Source organism: Mesoplodon bidens (assembly GCF_964165515.1).
Source record: "Mesoplodon bidens genome assembly, chromosome: 4".
NCBI lineage: Eukaryota > Metazoa > Chordata > Mammalia > Artiodactyla > Ziphiidae > Mesoplodon > Mesoplodon bidens.
In genome coordinates, this window is record NC_138160.1 from 66,320,901 (window position 1) to 66,337,065 (window position 16,165).

The 16,165-nt window shown below is 35.4% G+C and overlaps 1 protein-coding gene across 8 annotated transcripts in view; it reads right to left on the minus strand.

Moving 5' to 3' along the window:
• Positions 1 to 16,165, minus strand: part of SSBP2 (single stranded DNA binding protein 2) — a gene marked incomplete at its 3' end in the record, with an annotated part of 330,177 nt that overhangs the window by 214,593 nt on the left and 99,419 nt on the right. For 3 of the 8 annotated variants that reach the window (XM_081231547.1, XM_081231546.1, XM_081231545.1), the window contains exon 3: positions 7,414 to 7,475. The exons of 4 other annotated variants lie outside the window; for them this stretch is intronic. In XM_081231547.1, the coding sequence (XP_081087673.1) occupies positions 7,414 to 7,475 (62 nt within the window). Of the gene's footprint in view, positions 1 to 7,413; positions 7,489 to 16,165 lie in introns of those variants that run through there. One more of the 8 variants, XM_081231544.1, reaches the window with a different exon arrangement.

Genomic DNA, 16,165 nt, shown 5'->3' on the forward strand with positions numbered 1-16,165 from the left:
CCTTCTACCCCTGTACTCCAACTCATTTCCTGAGTAACCTATGGCAACCACCTCCTCACCCTACACAAGCTGCCAGTGATCCATGGATGCCTCAAGACAGACTGGACTCAGAAAAGACAAACTTTCTGAGTCATTTATATCTACTGTCTGGAATTAGCCACTCATGATGCTCAAAAGGGGGCTGTAATTAGTGTCTTATTAATAGTGGGCCACTAAATTCTGCTCCCTATTTAAGAAATAATATCTGTTACTGAGATGAGTACTGGTTACAATTCAGAAAACTTTAATTCTGAGTTTGATCTTGAGCAAATACTTTTGTTCCTTAGTTTTTTTATGTAAAGAGAAAATATCTGTTATGTATTTTACAGACTTTTGTGCAGATACAAAGATGATTTACGCTAAAGTACTTTTAAAATAAGTATGAAGGTATTAAAAGTATTCTAGAAAAGTCTCATAGAGTTATTATGGCCAGAAAGAAAGTTTTCTTATTAAGTAAAATTTGCCTCAATTTCCTTTCTAATCCTTTGCATTTAATGGAAGATTCCATCAGTTTTTTTTTTTACAATGTCTTCTCCCCACCAAATCTTCCTCTGTATTCCACATTCCTTTCCTACTCTCCCAGACACATTTCCCTTCTCCCCTATAGCCTGACCACCTGTGTTCTTTGCTTTCTCTCTTGCTAATACTATTTATTCCCTCATCACTGTGATTATACTCTTCTTCTATCCTAGTTGTTGCCTACATTGTCTTATGTTGATGTTTAGTTTAACTTAATTCAAGTAAATAATTAGCTACGCAATGCCTATTACAGGCAAGAACTAATGAGTAAGAACTAGTCTACCAATTACAAATATTATACCATTCTAGTAAGCCTGCTGACTAATTCCAATGCTATTATTTTCACATAAGTATTTGGTTATTCTTAGCTATACCTGATGGCATCGTTAGATTCTAAAATCATTAGAGTGCTAGCTTGCTGCAAGATTTGACTTTCCACTGCCAAGTGACAGAAACTGGATTCTCATGATAATCTTAGTTATTAGTTTATTTTCTCTGCAATGTTATACATATTTAATTACAGGATATAAATACATGAGCCCAAAGTTACTTCAAAAGGTGCTTTACATATAATATTAAATAAAACTGAGTCACAGTTTCTGCCATTAAAACTTTAAATAGGAAGTTTCAAAAAGTGTGTATTTTTGAATTACACAAATCTAAAAGGACATTAATTTCAGAGGAAAGAAGTTTCTTCGCATTTTTATTTCTGAAATTCATGGAAGAGAGTTGAGAACTTTTATTAAAGCATACTAAGAGGAAATATGCTTTCAAGAGGGATTTGATCAAGGTAAATGCAATGAACACAGGAGGGAGGCCTAAGAAATATGACAGCACTGGGGCATGGTGCAAAGTGGGAAAGAAGAAAAGAAATGATAAGGGAAATCATATCAAAAACAAGAAAAACAGTTCCAGAAAGTAAAATCACACACTTTCCTCTATCCCATACTAAAAGGAGAAATTCCCCTCCTCCTCTCTCTCCAAGGCCTTTGCCCCTCATCTCTCCTGTAGTTTATTCTGCATTTTTGTGCATGTTTATTGCTCTTTCATGCGTCTTCAACCTCTCTTACTCTTTTCACCTCAATCTATATACATGCTCAAATCTATTCAATTTTAAAAATAAAAATGTTAGGTCCTGTTCCACTGTTAATCCTGAAACTACTACACACATCACCACACACTTCAACTACTCTCCATAAACTTGGAGCTGGAGAAATGAAATATAACAGCCTTCTAAATTTCACTTTCACTACTCCACTGAAACTGTTCTCCCCAAGACCACCAAAGTTCACTTTACTTCCCGATTCAGGAAAATACTTGTTGTTGCTTTTTGTTTGTTTGTTTGTTTGTTTTACTTTTACCTGCTGCATATTTGATCTCTCCTTTGAATGCCTTTCCTGGTTCCCATACATTATTCTTTCCTGACTACCCTCCTTCCTCTCTAAGTATTTTCTTTTGAGGCTCCTCTTTATCCACCTACACTTAAAGGTTGACTTTCCCCAGAGTCCCAACCCCAGGCCCTGCTCTTACTTGTTACACTGGCAGTTTCACCCATGAACACTCTTCACTACAGTATAGTCTATGCTGATAATTCCCAAACCATTATGGGCCTGTCTCAGACCTACAGATCCAGATCTCTGACTGTATAGGGCATCTCTCTCTGAATGTGACACAGGCATCTCAAAATTTAATTTGTCAGAGCTAAATCATGGTCTTTTTTCCAAAACCTGTTGCTCTCTCTATACTCTCTCACTCAATCAATGGCATCAGTGTTCATCCTACCATCCAAATCTAAAACTTGGCAACTTCTTCATTCACCTCCAATCTATTCCACTCAGTGTTCACTATCTGGGGTCCATCACCTAATAACCTTTCAACTGGACAATAACAACTGCCCTGTAAACTAGACTCTGCCTCTGCTCTCAATCCTTTTCAATCCATGTCTATGGTAATGCCAAGTATCTAAAAGCACAAAGCTAATCATGTCATATACCTTGTTTAAAATCTTTGAGTTCTAGTCCAAAGTCCTTGATGTACTCCAGGACTTCATAGTCTGACCCCTGCCTTTGTTTCTAGCCTTATATTCTATCACCTCATAGTACATCTACAATTCAACTGATCCAAGAAACCTGCCTTTCCTTGAATGCATGAGGATCACTTTTAAGATTTCATGCTAACCATTCCTTACCCTAAATACCCTTTTCTCATTCAACTTTCAAATCAGCTCAGATTCACTTTCCCTGTGTAGCCTTTCCTACCTCTCCCAAGCTGATGTAAGTATTCCTCCTGTACTGCTATTATAACCAGTACATACCTCAGTTATAATACTATTAATTGTTTATCTCTCCTACTACTTATTTCCTTGAAGGCAGCATAATTTTGCACAGTAAATATTTGGTGAAAAGGCTTAAACAACAGGAAAACTCCACTTGCAAATATTCTATAGAAGACAGAAGTGAGAAGTCATCATAAAAATGCAACTGGTCCATCCAACAGGGACTTTTAGTATAACCAAATGAGCAAGCAGTAAGTTCTCAAAGAATACACGTTATCCTAATCATCTGGACCTCAACAGCAGCAACAGCCTTCCCAGTCAGAAAAAAAAAAAAAAAAAAAGGGACAACCTGAAAAAAGGCAGTTCTGAATCCCTAACCTAGGGCACAGATTATGAAGCCCAGCTCTAAAGAGTTAAGGATAAAAAGGTCAGGCATCTCAATATTGTCAAGATGTCAGTTCTTCCAAACTTGATCTATAGATTCAATGCAATCCCAATCAAAATCCCAACAAGTTATTTCATGGATACTGACAAACTGATTCTAAAGTTTATAAAGGAAAAAGACCCAGAATAGCCAACACAATAATAAAGAAGAACAGAAATGGAAGACTGATACTACCCAACTTTAAGACTTATTATAAAGCTACAGTAATCAAGACAGTGTGGTATTGGTAAAGAATAGATAATATATCAATGGGAAAGAAAAGAGAGCCCACAAATAGTCCCATATAAATATAGTCAACTGATTTGACAAAGGAACAAAGGCAATACAATGGATCAAAGATAGTCATTTCAACAAATGATACTGCAACAACTAGACAACACCCCATGCAAAAAAAAAAAAAAAAAAGAATGTAGACACTAGAAATCCTTCACAAAAATTCACTCGAAATGGATCACAGACCTAGATGTAAGGTATAAAACAATAAAGCTCCTAGAAGTTAACTTACAAGAAAACCAAGATAACCTTGAGTATGGCAATGATTTTTTAGGTATAACATTAAAGGCGCAATACATAAAAGAAATAATTGATAAACTAGATTTTGTTAAAATTAAAAACTTCTGTTCTGCAAAGGGCAATGTCAAGATAATGAGAAGACGAGCCACAGACTGGGAGAAAATATACGCAAAACACACATCTGATAAAAGACTGTTATTCAAAATACATAAAGAACTCTTAAAACTCAACAATAAGAAAAAAACCAACTCAATTGAAAAATGGGCCATGGGCTTCCCTGGTGGCGCAGTGGTTGAGAATCCGCCTGCTGATGCAGGGGACACAGGTTCATGCCCCGGTCCACCACATGCCGTGGAGTGGCTAGGCCCATGAGCCATGGCCGCTGAGCCTGCATGTCCGGAGCCTGTGCTCCGCAATGGGAGAGGCCACAACAGTGAGAGGCCTGCGTACCACAAAAAAAAAAAAAAATGGGCCAAAGACCTTAACAGATACCTCACCAAAAAAGATACACAGATGACAAATAAGCATATGAAAAGATGCTCCACATCATATGTCATCAGGGAAATGCAAATTAATACAATGAGATACCACTACACACCTATTAGAATTGCCAAAATCTGGAACACTGATAGCAACAAATGCTAGCCAGGATGTGGAGCAACAGAAACTCTCATTTGTTGCTGGTGGGAATGGAAAATGGTACAACCAGTCTAGAAGACAGTTTGGCAGCTTCTTACAAAACTAAACATATTCTTAGCATATGATCCAACAATTACACTCTTTGGTATATACCCAAAGGAACTAAAAATGTATGGCTACATAAAAACCTACACATGGATGTTTATAACAGCTCTTTCATAATTGCCAAGCTTGGAAGCAACCAAGATGTCCTTCAGTAGGTGAATGAATAATTAAACCATGGTACATCCAGACAATGGAATATTATTCAGCACTAAAAGAAAAGAGTTAACAAGCCATGGAAAGGCATGGAGAAACTTTAAATGCATATAACTAAGTGAAAAAATCCAATCTGAAAAGGCCACATACTGTATGATTTCAACTAAATGACATTCTGGAAAAGGCAAAACTATGGAGACAATAAAAGGATCAGTGAGTACCAGGGGTGGAGGGTGGGTGGGGAGGGATGAAGAGGCAGAGAATAGATTTTTAGGACAGTGAAAATACTCTGTATATTACTATAATTGTGGATACATGTCATTATACATTTGTTCAAACCCATAGAATGTACAACACCAAAAATGAACTGTAATGCAAATTATGGACTTTGAGTGATTTAGTGTGTTAATGTAGGTTCATCGATTACAGCAATGTACCACTCTGGTGGGGAATGTTGATAATGGGAAGGCTATATATGTGTGGAAGCAGGAGGTATAAGGAAAATCTCTACCTTCCCCTCAATTTTGTTGTGAACCTACTGAAAACTACTCTAAAAGATAAATAAAGTCTTAATTAAAAACAAAAAATCAAAGGGACCACTGAAACAGCTGAAAAAAAAAAGTCATCTTTTTTCCATCCATCAATCCTCTGCTGGATTTAAGGCCCACAGTCATGGCTGGCTACACACAATGATCAGGAAAGCTTAGGATCTGGGCAGTTTCCTGGAAGAGGGGATACACAGCTTTTCATCAGTTCTCAGAGGACCCCATGACTTCAAAATCATTAAGAATCACTGATTTATATCGACAAAGTAGGCACCTCAAAAGGTACATTAGTATTGATAGTTTTAGGGAAGAACATTAAAAACACTGAAAATAATGTACCTTTTGCGTGTGTTAGATTTAAATTAAAATAAATATGGTCTAAAAATATTTATGCTCATTATTTACAATTTCTTTGATATCTCTAACTAAGTAAAAATTTCTTAAAATACCAAAACCACAGAGGAAGAACTCCCGTGAATCTAACAGCCATAGAAAAAGGAAGGGCAACAGCAGATTTAAGAGATATACCTTCTGATAGCAAAGACCAAAAAAACTAAAGTCTGATGGAAGCAAAAAGCCAAAGTATTCAGTGAGTTTTTATCAACCATTTACAGTAAGAGGATAGGTTAAATTCATGAGAAAGGGAGTAAAACAGAAACAGGTGTTTCTGAAATAGAATTAATTCTATAATGAAAAACTTAAAGTCCTCATTTTGTTAACCCACTAATCCAATAGGGACAGACTTCTAAAGTGGTTTCTTGTGTCACTTTGCAGACCTAATTGGAAACATACAAAATATAAGGGTGTCAACAAGTGGGAAACTCAACTACATTCAGCAAATAATTAAGCATTTCTAGTTTAGATCTAGATATCATAAATACAGACTATGTAAAATGAAAAACTGACTTTTATACCACTATATGTTACAAGAGGTCAGTCTTAAACCCCAGGAAAACAGCACAATGACACTGCTTAACTGCAGTGAACCGTTGTTCCAAATAAAGGAACAACTCTGAACCAAAGGACTGCACCTGTTCCTGCCATACGTATGTGAGACAAATAAGGGAAACCCACAACCACAACTGACCAAGTGTGGTTCTATTCACCATAGAACTTCTAGTAAAGCACGTTTTCAGGAGAGAGATTAAAAAGATGATGGCATGAAGTAACGGACCAAGGAAACCACGTGCACAGCACTAGAAGAGAACTTTTGCTTTTTCTTTTGAATAAGATGTTGAGAGATGAATGTATAAAGTACTGAACAGGAAATGCTCCTAACTGAAGAAATTTTTTAAAAATAAAAGAAAAAGAAAAGCCTAGCTTGTCCATTTGAATACCTAGACCAACAACTACTGCTGCAGAAAAGTCACATACCTGGGCATACTTGTACCACAATAAAATTTATAAGTTCTGATATCAACTGGGCCTTTAGTACTGACTGACCATCTTTGTGTACATTCCTAGTCAGTCCTAGCTCTGAGTCTATACAGAATTACTTCAAACTTTTTTGGACTATTCTCTCTCCTAATAATTTACCACCATCACCACCACTACCTTCAGTAGCCTCGGGTTTAGATGAGGTCACATGGGTGGGGCCCTCATGGGCAATTAGTGCCCTTATAAAAAGAGACACCAGAAAGCTAGTTAGTTAGCTAGCACGTGCTTGGTCTCTCTCTCTCATTCTCTGTTATGTGCTCGCTCTCTCTTTCCCTCCCTCCCTCCCTCTCTCTCTCTCTCTCTGCCATGTGAGGACACAGTAAGAAGGCAGCCATCTACAAGCCAGGAAGAGAGTTCTCACCAGAAACAGACCATGCTCAGCAGCTTGATCTTGGATTTCTAGCCTCCAGAACTGTGTGAAAATAAATTTCTGTTGTTTAAGCCACCCAGTCTATGGTATTTTATTACGGTAGCCAGAGCTGACTAATACAATATCATACTTCTAGCTGGAGATTCCACACACTGGTCACAATTCCAGCTTGATTTAATAGAAGTATCTTTAAGTTAAATAACATTAATGCTGGTTTTGAGTTTGTTTTTTATTTTTCTAAGTGCTACCTTTCAGAAAATAATTGTAGAAAATGAAAAAGTATAAATGAGAGGCATGAAATCATAAACAGGTACAGTGCAGGCCTACTGAAATGCATCATCAATCTAGTGAAAATGGAATTAAAGATACTTACCACCACCAAGAATGTAAGAATCCTGGTGGTTCCCCCAATGTGATGTTTTTTTCCCATCTTATCTAAAATGAATAAAAGAGATATTAAATACTTTCCTAATAATACTTCTCACACATATTATAAAGCAATATTTTTCCATTTAAAATATTATGATAATATATAAGATTTTCATATTATTCTTACTCAAGTTTTAAAAATACTCATTTTATATTGTGATTTGCTGACTGGATAGTTTGAGAGAAGACGCCACCATTATTTTCCTGAATTTGCTTCCCACTATGCCATAATTTCAGAAGACATTTCAGGATCTTAAGGCACATGAAAATCACCATTATTAACACCAATATGAAAATCAGTTATCACCACTAACCCAGAAACTTGCAAGAGACTGGGCTTAATATGTAGACTCTAAATTATACTATAAGGATTGAATTTTTTAATAAGTTCCTTATTTGAGGGGATGGGAGTAAGAAGGCATATGACTTTCATAAGAATTTTAAAAAGATGGTGACATAAACGTTCCAATTATTTATATTTCAGATGAGTTGGAGTTCACTATAATGAACATTTAAAACAAGGTCAATATTCTCAAAATTACAAGTTCTGACTAAATGCTTTTACAAATTAAATTTAAAAATTGGAAAGCTGTGCGGGTGCTTATACAGTGCCTTTTTTAAGCATTGGATCACAGTCAACAGAAAGGATAAAAATCTTTGCATTCAGGGAGATATTAATTTAGTAAGGAAGATAGGCCATAAACAAGCAAATAAACAAAAAAAGGAAATTGTATTTACATTAGAAATAGAAGGTGACAAATGCTGTGGAGGAAAACAAAACAGTGAAGGAGGATAAAGAGAAAAGGTAAATGTAAGTTATAATTTTAGCTAAGGTGATCCAGCTTTGAAAACAAACAATCCTTATGTATAAGTATATCCTGTAGTTTTTTAAATAATTAAAAATATTTAACAATACTCCAATCAATAAAATGTGCCCACAGGCCCTTAACACTACTAGGAAGTAAACAACTATAATTATAGATTTCAAAAAATTCAAGGAATCCTTTCTATCACCTACTATGGAAGAAGTTATCCCAAAAGGATAAAAAACAAAAACATTTAAAAATAAAAACTCAAGAAGTAGCCCTAAATGTAAAAAAAGAAAAGAAAATCAAAACCTCTCTAAGGAAGAGATGCAAAACTTAAGTGCAATTAAAATAACTGAAACTGATTACATTTTTAGAGTCCTTATGTACCTAAAATATAAACCACTGGGAACCTTGACATAGACAAGTAATTTGCTCTCAAAAAACAAATGAACTTTCTAAAGATTAGAAAATTATATATGTGATAACCAGTTTTAAAAAGAGCTAAAAGGTGAAACTCTAGCAATTAATGAACTTGAATTTATAAAGTCTAAATGTGATCTATGAACCAGAACATGTTATATAAATGTAAGCCAGATGCTAGCTTGAATTATCCTAAGCAGTAACACTCAAAAATTTTTTTTTAATCTATACTACCTTTTATATGATAATTTCAGTTGATCAATATTCTGTCTGTTTGGTTCATGAAAAAATAAGGAATGGTACTTAATGAATCTTATGAGAAATAAAACTCTGATGTCCTGCTAAAGTTATAATTTAGTCAGAAACCTGTGTCTCATCTTTCTCTCAATCCTTTCTCTTACCATTTTTTCACTAGTCTTCTTGAAAGGGCATAATAATAGACCTCACAGATGTGCCCCAGACACACTAATATTCCTAACCCCTGGAATCATCCTAAGCATATAAACAGTAAGTTTTTTAAAGTAGTGTCCTTATGTTTCATCTCAGTTCATCTTGACTTTTCATAATACAACTGTGAAATAATTAAAAGGAGAATGTGAGATGACTTATGAAGAGTCAAAGTAGCACGACTAGCTCTCAGTGCCAGACTGTGCTGGAGGTTGGATTAGACTCACAGTCTAAATGAGTCCCACTGCACCACATCAGCTACCAAGCAGTCTCCTTCCTATACCTTCACAACTTCCACAACCAATCATCAGCTATTCCAGGAGATAAGGTACTCTAGGAAAATAACTATATGGTTTATATTTGATATGGTCTTTCACAAGAGGAAGTCTGAAGGTAATGCATCTGTATTTTAAACAGTATTACATCTTATTATTCCTAAGAGAAACTCAAAATGTTTCACATACATCATCTTTTTCATCCTCAAACATTCTTTACTATATCGTAAGTAAAGTTCATCTTTCTCACTTTAAATTGCAAGTCTGTGGCAGAAACAGCTAAAACTTTGGTTCACCATACTGAAGTTAACACAAAACTTTCAGTTATTCAATGAACAACAACTAACATTTTAGGTATTTGCAAAGAAGAGATGGTTATACATAGGAATATGTTTCCATAGTGAATGGTATTTTTTGCCTCCAAACTAATTACTACTCTAGATATTACTTGTTTAGAGAAAGTATGAGATGATGCTCAAGAAAACAGAACCTGATCTATAGAAAACTTTGGCACATTTACTGCAGCATTTTTAGAAACAATGAAACTTAGAAACAACCTGAAAAACATTCACCAGTAGTGAACGTAAAATAAATTTGGGTGCTAAAATACTACAGAACAGTGTGTAATCATTAAAATGAATAAGATATATCTACATGGAAAAAGAGCCATGCTATATTGGTTTTTCAAGCTGGAGATTACAAAAGGTTGGAGAACAAATACATATAGTATAAAACCTTTCCTGTTTAAAAAAAAATGTGTGAATATGTACGTGTGCATTTGGGTGTATGCATATTAAAAATGACACCAAACTTATAACTATTATCTCTGGGAAAAGCTAAAGGAAGACTTTCATTTTAAAATCATATTCACATCCACATATGTAGTTTAACATTTTTAGCAAACGTGTATTAATAATGGATGGGGTTGAGGAATAGCCAGAAAATACTTCTAAATGTCAACAGTCATTTTAGAAACAATTCTTCTGCTATTTATGAAGAGGCATTTTCTTTTGTACTGAGTTTCATGGGCTTCAGGCTTGTTTAGGTGTTTAAGCGGCATCTATGCAAACAATCTCTCTCTTTATTCTATTTTTCCTTCTTGCATTATTCCAGGCCCAATGTGTAGTCCCTAGTCCTTAGACTTTTTGCTGTTTAATCATCCACCTCCCTTCCTTCCGACATTAGTCTAGCTAAAGGCCGTATTCTCCTGTAACCTTGTAAATCCCAAGACCAATTCCCACTGCCATACTCTGCAACTGAGGGCCTTGTCTGTGATTATACAGTGTCTCTATCATATGATCTAGTGTTTTCAGCATTTCTATGTAAATGCACAGCCAAACATTGAATCATGAATGAAAGGTATATTGGCAAGAGTAAGACATGCCATATGGTTTATAACTGAAAATTATAAATTACAAATTATCACTATCTGATAGCAATTCTTCTTCTAGGAATTTATTCTATAAATATGGTCACATGTGCAAAATTATATATGAAACAACTTTCATTGAAGCATCATTTGTAATTGCAAAAGACTGGAAACAATCTAAATGTCCATCAGTAGGGGGCTGGTGAAATATATTATGGCACATTTCATAGAATGAAATACCCTACAACCACAAATAGAGAATTATAAATTTAATGAACCAATATAAAACAACTGAAGTCGAACAAGTGAAACAAAAATCAAAGCACAGAACAGAGTGTATAATAAAAAAAAATTTGTGATACACATACATACAAACATATACATATACATATACATACACACACACACACACACACACACACATTTACTTATCATCTCATCATCACTCGCTTCCAGCAAGGTATACTGGTCAGTTACCTATTATCTTTCAGCCCCAAACCCACCCCTCCTATACTCCGTTCTACACTTGGTGCTTGGATTCTGAAAATTACATTTCCTAGGCTCCTTGCCAGCCAGTTTCCTGTTAAGTTCTGCTATCAGGAGACACTAGTAGGATATCAAAAGGCAGGAGGAAAAAGAGAAGCTTCCTGCCCCTGGCTCCAGAAGAGTAGTTGCTGGTTGCAGCAGGAGCAACAAAGCCGAGGTGGGGCAATTCTGGATGTCGACAGCACCTTTTTTGGGGGGGGTTCCAGCCTCGTCAATGTGGGACCACTTTAGATGGTCAACAGCATCTCCAACAGCACAGCAGTTCATGTGAAGCTCATGGGATACAAACTTTACAGAGTATTCCTAAATCCTTTCATACTTTTTGAAAACCAATATTAAAAAAATTAATACCCTGAAAGGATAAAGCTAGTTCCTGTGTTAAGAAAAGAATGCACACCTATGTACACACTTGTTGCTAGACAAAATCCTGAGACTTCTAATTTAGATATAATCCACCGTTCCTACTAATTTTCTAAAATCTTCCATGTGTAGAAGTATCGGTGCATCCATACAACTAAACTAAGTGTAAAAAAAAGTAAAAATTTTTACATTCTAATTTAAAAAATTAAAGCTGATAGATGTATTACAGGAAGAAAAATCTGACTGTACTTTGAAGCAGATAGAATCCAAAACTGTGCTGTTCAACGTGGTACTCACTAACCTCATGTGGCTCTTTACATTTAAAATTAATTGAATATTCCTCAATTGCTCTAGCCACTTTTCAAGGGCTCAGTAGTCACATGCGACTAGTGGAGAACTTACTATACAGCAGAGATTAGAGATCATTTCCAAAATCATGGAAAGTTTTATTGAATAGTCCTGCTCTGCTTTAGAAGGAAGGTAGAAGTCCTCTTAAAAAGGAATACTCTTTATTGGGAAAATTCCTTGATGCATATGAAGGAAACAGGAAAGTTAAGGCAAAGAAAAGTCATCAGCCATAAGCAGGAGAAGCAGCAGGGCTGTAATACTTAGTGAGAGCAAGAAATTACAGCAAGAGAACCATACTGTCCTCCCTCCCCCTAGTAAGCCCCAGAGATGTTAGAGAGGACTTGAGACAACCTATTATATTAGGGATTCGAACTGGAGCCATTTTGCTAGAAAAGGTAACCCCAGGAGATAGGAGGATTATGGGCCATCCAGGTGACAGATACTTGGAGCACATACGTGCACGTAGGATATATATTTATACTTGTACTCTAAAGAAATAAACTACACAAGATAGAAAAGAGGGGAATTCCTTGGCAGTCCAGTGGTTAGGACTCAGGGCTTTCACTGCCAGGGCCCAGGTCCAATCCCTGGTCAGGGAACTAAGATCCCATAGCAAAAAAAAAAGAAAAAGAAAAAGAAAAGAAAAGAATCAGTCAAGTATTAAAATAACACCTTTCAGCTCTTACCACATGCCAGGCCCTTCAAATCACTTTACATGTACTAACTCATTTAAACCTCAGCACCACTTTAAAGTATTATTATGATTATCTTCTTTTTATAATTAAGAAAACTGAATAAGTAAATATAATGTAGAACACAATTCAAATCCAGCAGTGTGGCCCTAAAGTGATTGCTCTTACCCACTACACTATGTCGCCTCCAAATTAAAGTTCAAGAAACAGGTAAGGTAAGGAAATTATTATTATTATTTTCTCTCTTCATATAGGTGAAAAAATAAACAGAACAGAATTTTGGAGTCTATGGAGTTCACTAATTTAGCATTCCTAATAAAATCTGAAGAAACAATCCATTAGATATTTTTAAGCTTCTATTTCTGGCTAACTTATTGGCTAATTTATGGCAAATAAGGGCTAGTAATACAGTATAAACCATGTAAAATTTCTAAGAAGAGAAAAAAAACCTAGATTTCTGCAAAAACACTCTAATTCTTAATTTTATTTGCTACAGACACCAAGCCTCATTCTGAGGCATGAATACCATGCAAAATTTCAGGAACAAGGAGGAATTATCTTTGCATAATGAAATAATATAACGCAGGAAAAGAATCTTTTTTAAAGAACCCAAAATAACAAAAATTGATATAGAATTGTAAAGAAGATTTCTTAGCATCCTGTTTATAATTATTGAATACTGAAGGATAATAAAATATAAAGCAGAGGAGGGGCTCTGTATTGAGAATATTTCTAAAGAATATTCCATTTTGTCCTCTTGGTGGTAAGAAAATGAAAAGTCATACAAACTACATTTAGGATTCAGGTAGTGGTTTAGGATCTGTGATGAATCAGAGATAACAATGAGCTTTAACACAGCCTGGCTAGAGAAACGTTTTAATTTCTACTGTTATCCCAATGTTATCTCTTTTAACTAAGAAAAAAAATAGCTGGGCTAATAGTGCCCTACTATTCTGACTGATAACAAAAGCTATCAGAAGCAGTCCAATTTCTGACAGGCTAGGCCAAGGGCACTATAAGAAAGACTAAGCCCAAGTGAGAGATTAGGCTGCTGAGATACACATCTTACTTGTTCAGATGATGCCTGGATTTCCAACTTGACCTTCTCACAACTTCATCCAGAAAGCAAACCCACATAAATGAAAGAGGTGGCCCAGCACAGTAAATCCTGGCTCACAAGGGCTCATTAACATCATAGTCATCCATATCCTCATTCATCCTGAGTGAGAATGCCGAAATTGGAAGAAGCATTCTACTTTGCCTTGAACCAGGGCGAGAACATCGAATACTTGAGTAATTGGTGCCACTTCAGTCATTTCCTTTTTATCACAAATACCCAACCCAAATAAATAGGTCCCCCTGATTTTTAAGTTCCTTGTATAACAGTTCTGAATTAGGTAAAAATCTGGGTATAGAGTAAGAATTTAGATAAGATGGTCCTTCACTACTCAAATGACGTAAGAAGTCATTCTACAATGAGCAGCCTTAAATTTTCCAGATGATCCAAGTGAAAGGAAGAGAGAAAGCAATGCTAAATAGGGTACAAAGCTCTAAAAGATTACATTCTCCTTTCTTTGTTGTCCATAGTTAAAGAGGATGGGTACTGCCATTCACATAGACACTGCAGTACAAACCTAATGATGCTATTCTTTTACTTAAAAGAATAAAAGTTCTCTTTTGCCAAGAAGATAAGTCCAAGCTTCTTGGCAGAATATGCAAAGGCTTTCAGGTAAGAACACTATCAGCACGGAGAGGTGGAGCCCTGAGAAAGCTTTCCTAGAAAAAGCTAATTCTAAGCTAGTCAAGGAGAGAAGGGGAGGAGATTTTAGGCAGTGAATAGCACCGAGTAATGCCCAGATGAGAGAAGGCTTCTGGTATGTATAGGCAAACACAAGCAGCTGGTATTATGGAAACTTAAAATATGAGGGAGGACAATATAGCAAGCTATTGAAATTTAACCAATTGAAATTACAGTCAACCCTCTCTATCTGTAGGTTCCACATCCACAGATTCAACCAACCACGGAGAGAAAATACTTGGAAAAAAAATTCCAGAAAGTTCCAAAAAGCCAAACTTGAAATTGCTTCCTACAGGCAACTATTTACATATCATTTACATTGTACTTACATCTATTACATAGCATTTGCACTGTTAAGTATTAGAAGTAACCTAGAGACAATTTAAAATACATGGGAAGATAAGTGTAGGCAATGTGCAAACACTGTGCTATTTTACATAAGGGACCTAATCTCTGTGGATTCTGGCATCCACAGCAGTGGGGTAGAGGTGGGGAGGTCCTAGAACCAATACCCAGTGGATACGGAGGGACGACTGTATCTAGAACTCTAGGGTATACTCAGCAATGGCCTACTACAAATCTACCTCCAGACTTCCATTTTAAAATCAAGGTAATTTTGTATTTTATCTTCTATTATTTTTATTTTTAAATAACTATACAAATATATATACATATATATTTCTTGTTTTAAAAAATCCTACAAGTAAGGATAAAATTCCCCTTTGATTCCTTTAACATCCCCACTCCCACCAACAACTAGTCTGGAATGTATATTCTTTCAGACCTTTACTATACTTCACATTCATAAGTATGTACCCACAAAAATATATACGATTGCTTTATGTTCAACGATTTCCATGTAACTGTTCTGGGAATCACATACACGCATCTCCAAAGTCCAGTAATATTGTGTCTTCCTGGTGACAATAGTTTAATTTCAGCCTAACTGATTCCTCTTGTGAAATTGAACCAGATTAATAATTCAGAGATATCCTCAGTTTTGTATTCCAAATGCAGCCGGAGAAAATAAAATCATGGTAAATACTTGTTTAAAAATGTGTAAATCTCTTCTGGAATTATAATTTTATTTTTACCAAGTAGCTCTAGAAAAGTTGTATATCCATTGTCCATTGAGCCAGAAGCATATCAGTACAGTATCTAGTTATCTGTTCAATCCACATAACTTATTTGAGTCCTAGTACCTGAACTTCCTTAAATAAGTTGGCAACTTTTTTCTTTTTTGATGAAGTGATTATTAGTATTGCTAAGAAAAAATAGTCTTGGGAACCCCCGAGGACTCAGAAAATTGAGCCAATCCAAAATGGTCCTTGATTTAAGGAAAGTGACCAGTAAATTCTTTTATCAAGTTTCATCAAGTTTTCAAATGCATTAAAATAAAACTTGAAAATCTCCATAAGTAGCTTTAGTTTCTTTTAAATATAAGTTGGCAGTGATTAAGAATACAATTATTAAAAGCATCCTCTTTGCAATCTCAGTCACTTTATAATATCAAACAGTGAATGTGACTCAGAAAGGTTATAGACCAGAGTTCTAATTAATTATTTAATGAGATATGGATATGTTAAACTTCTGTTTTGATTTAAATAAACTTTGAAATCACATTTTTATTAC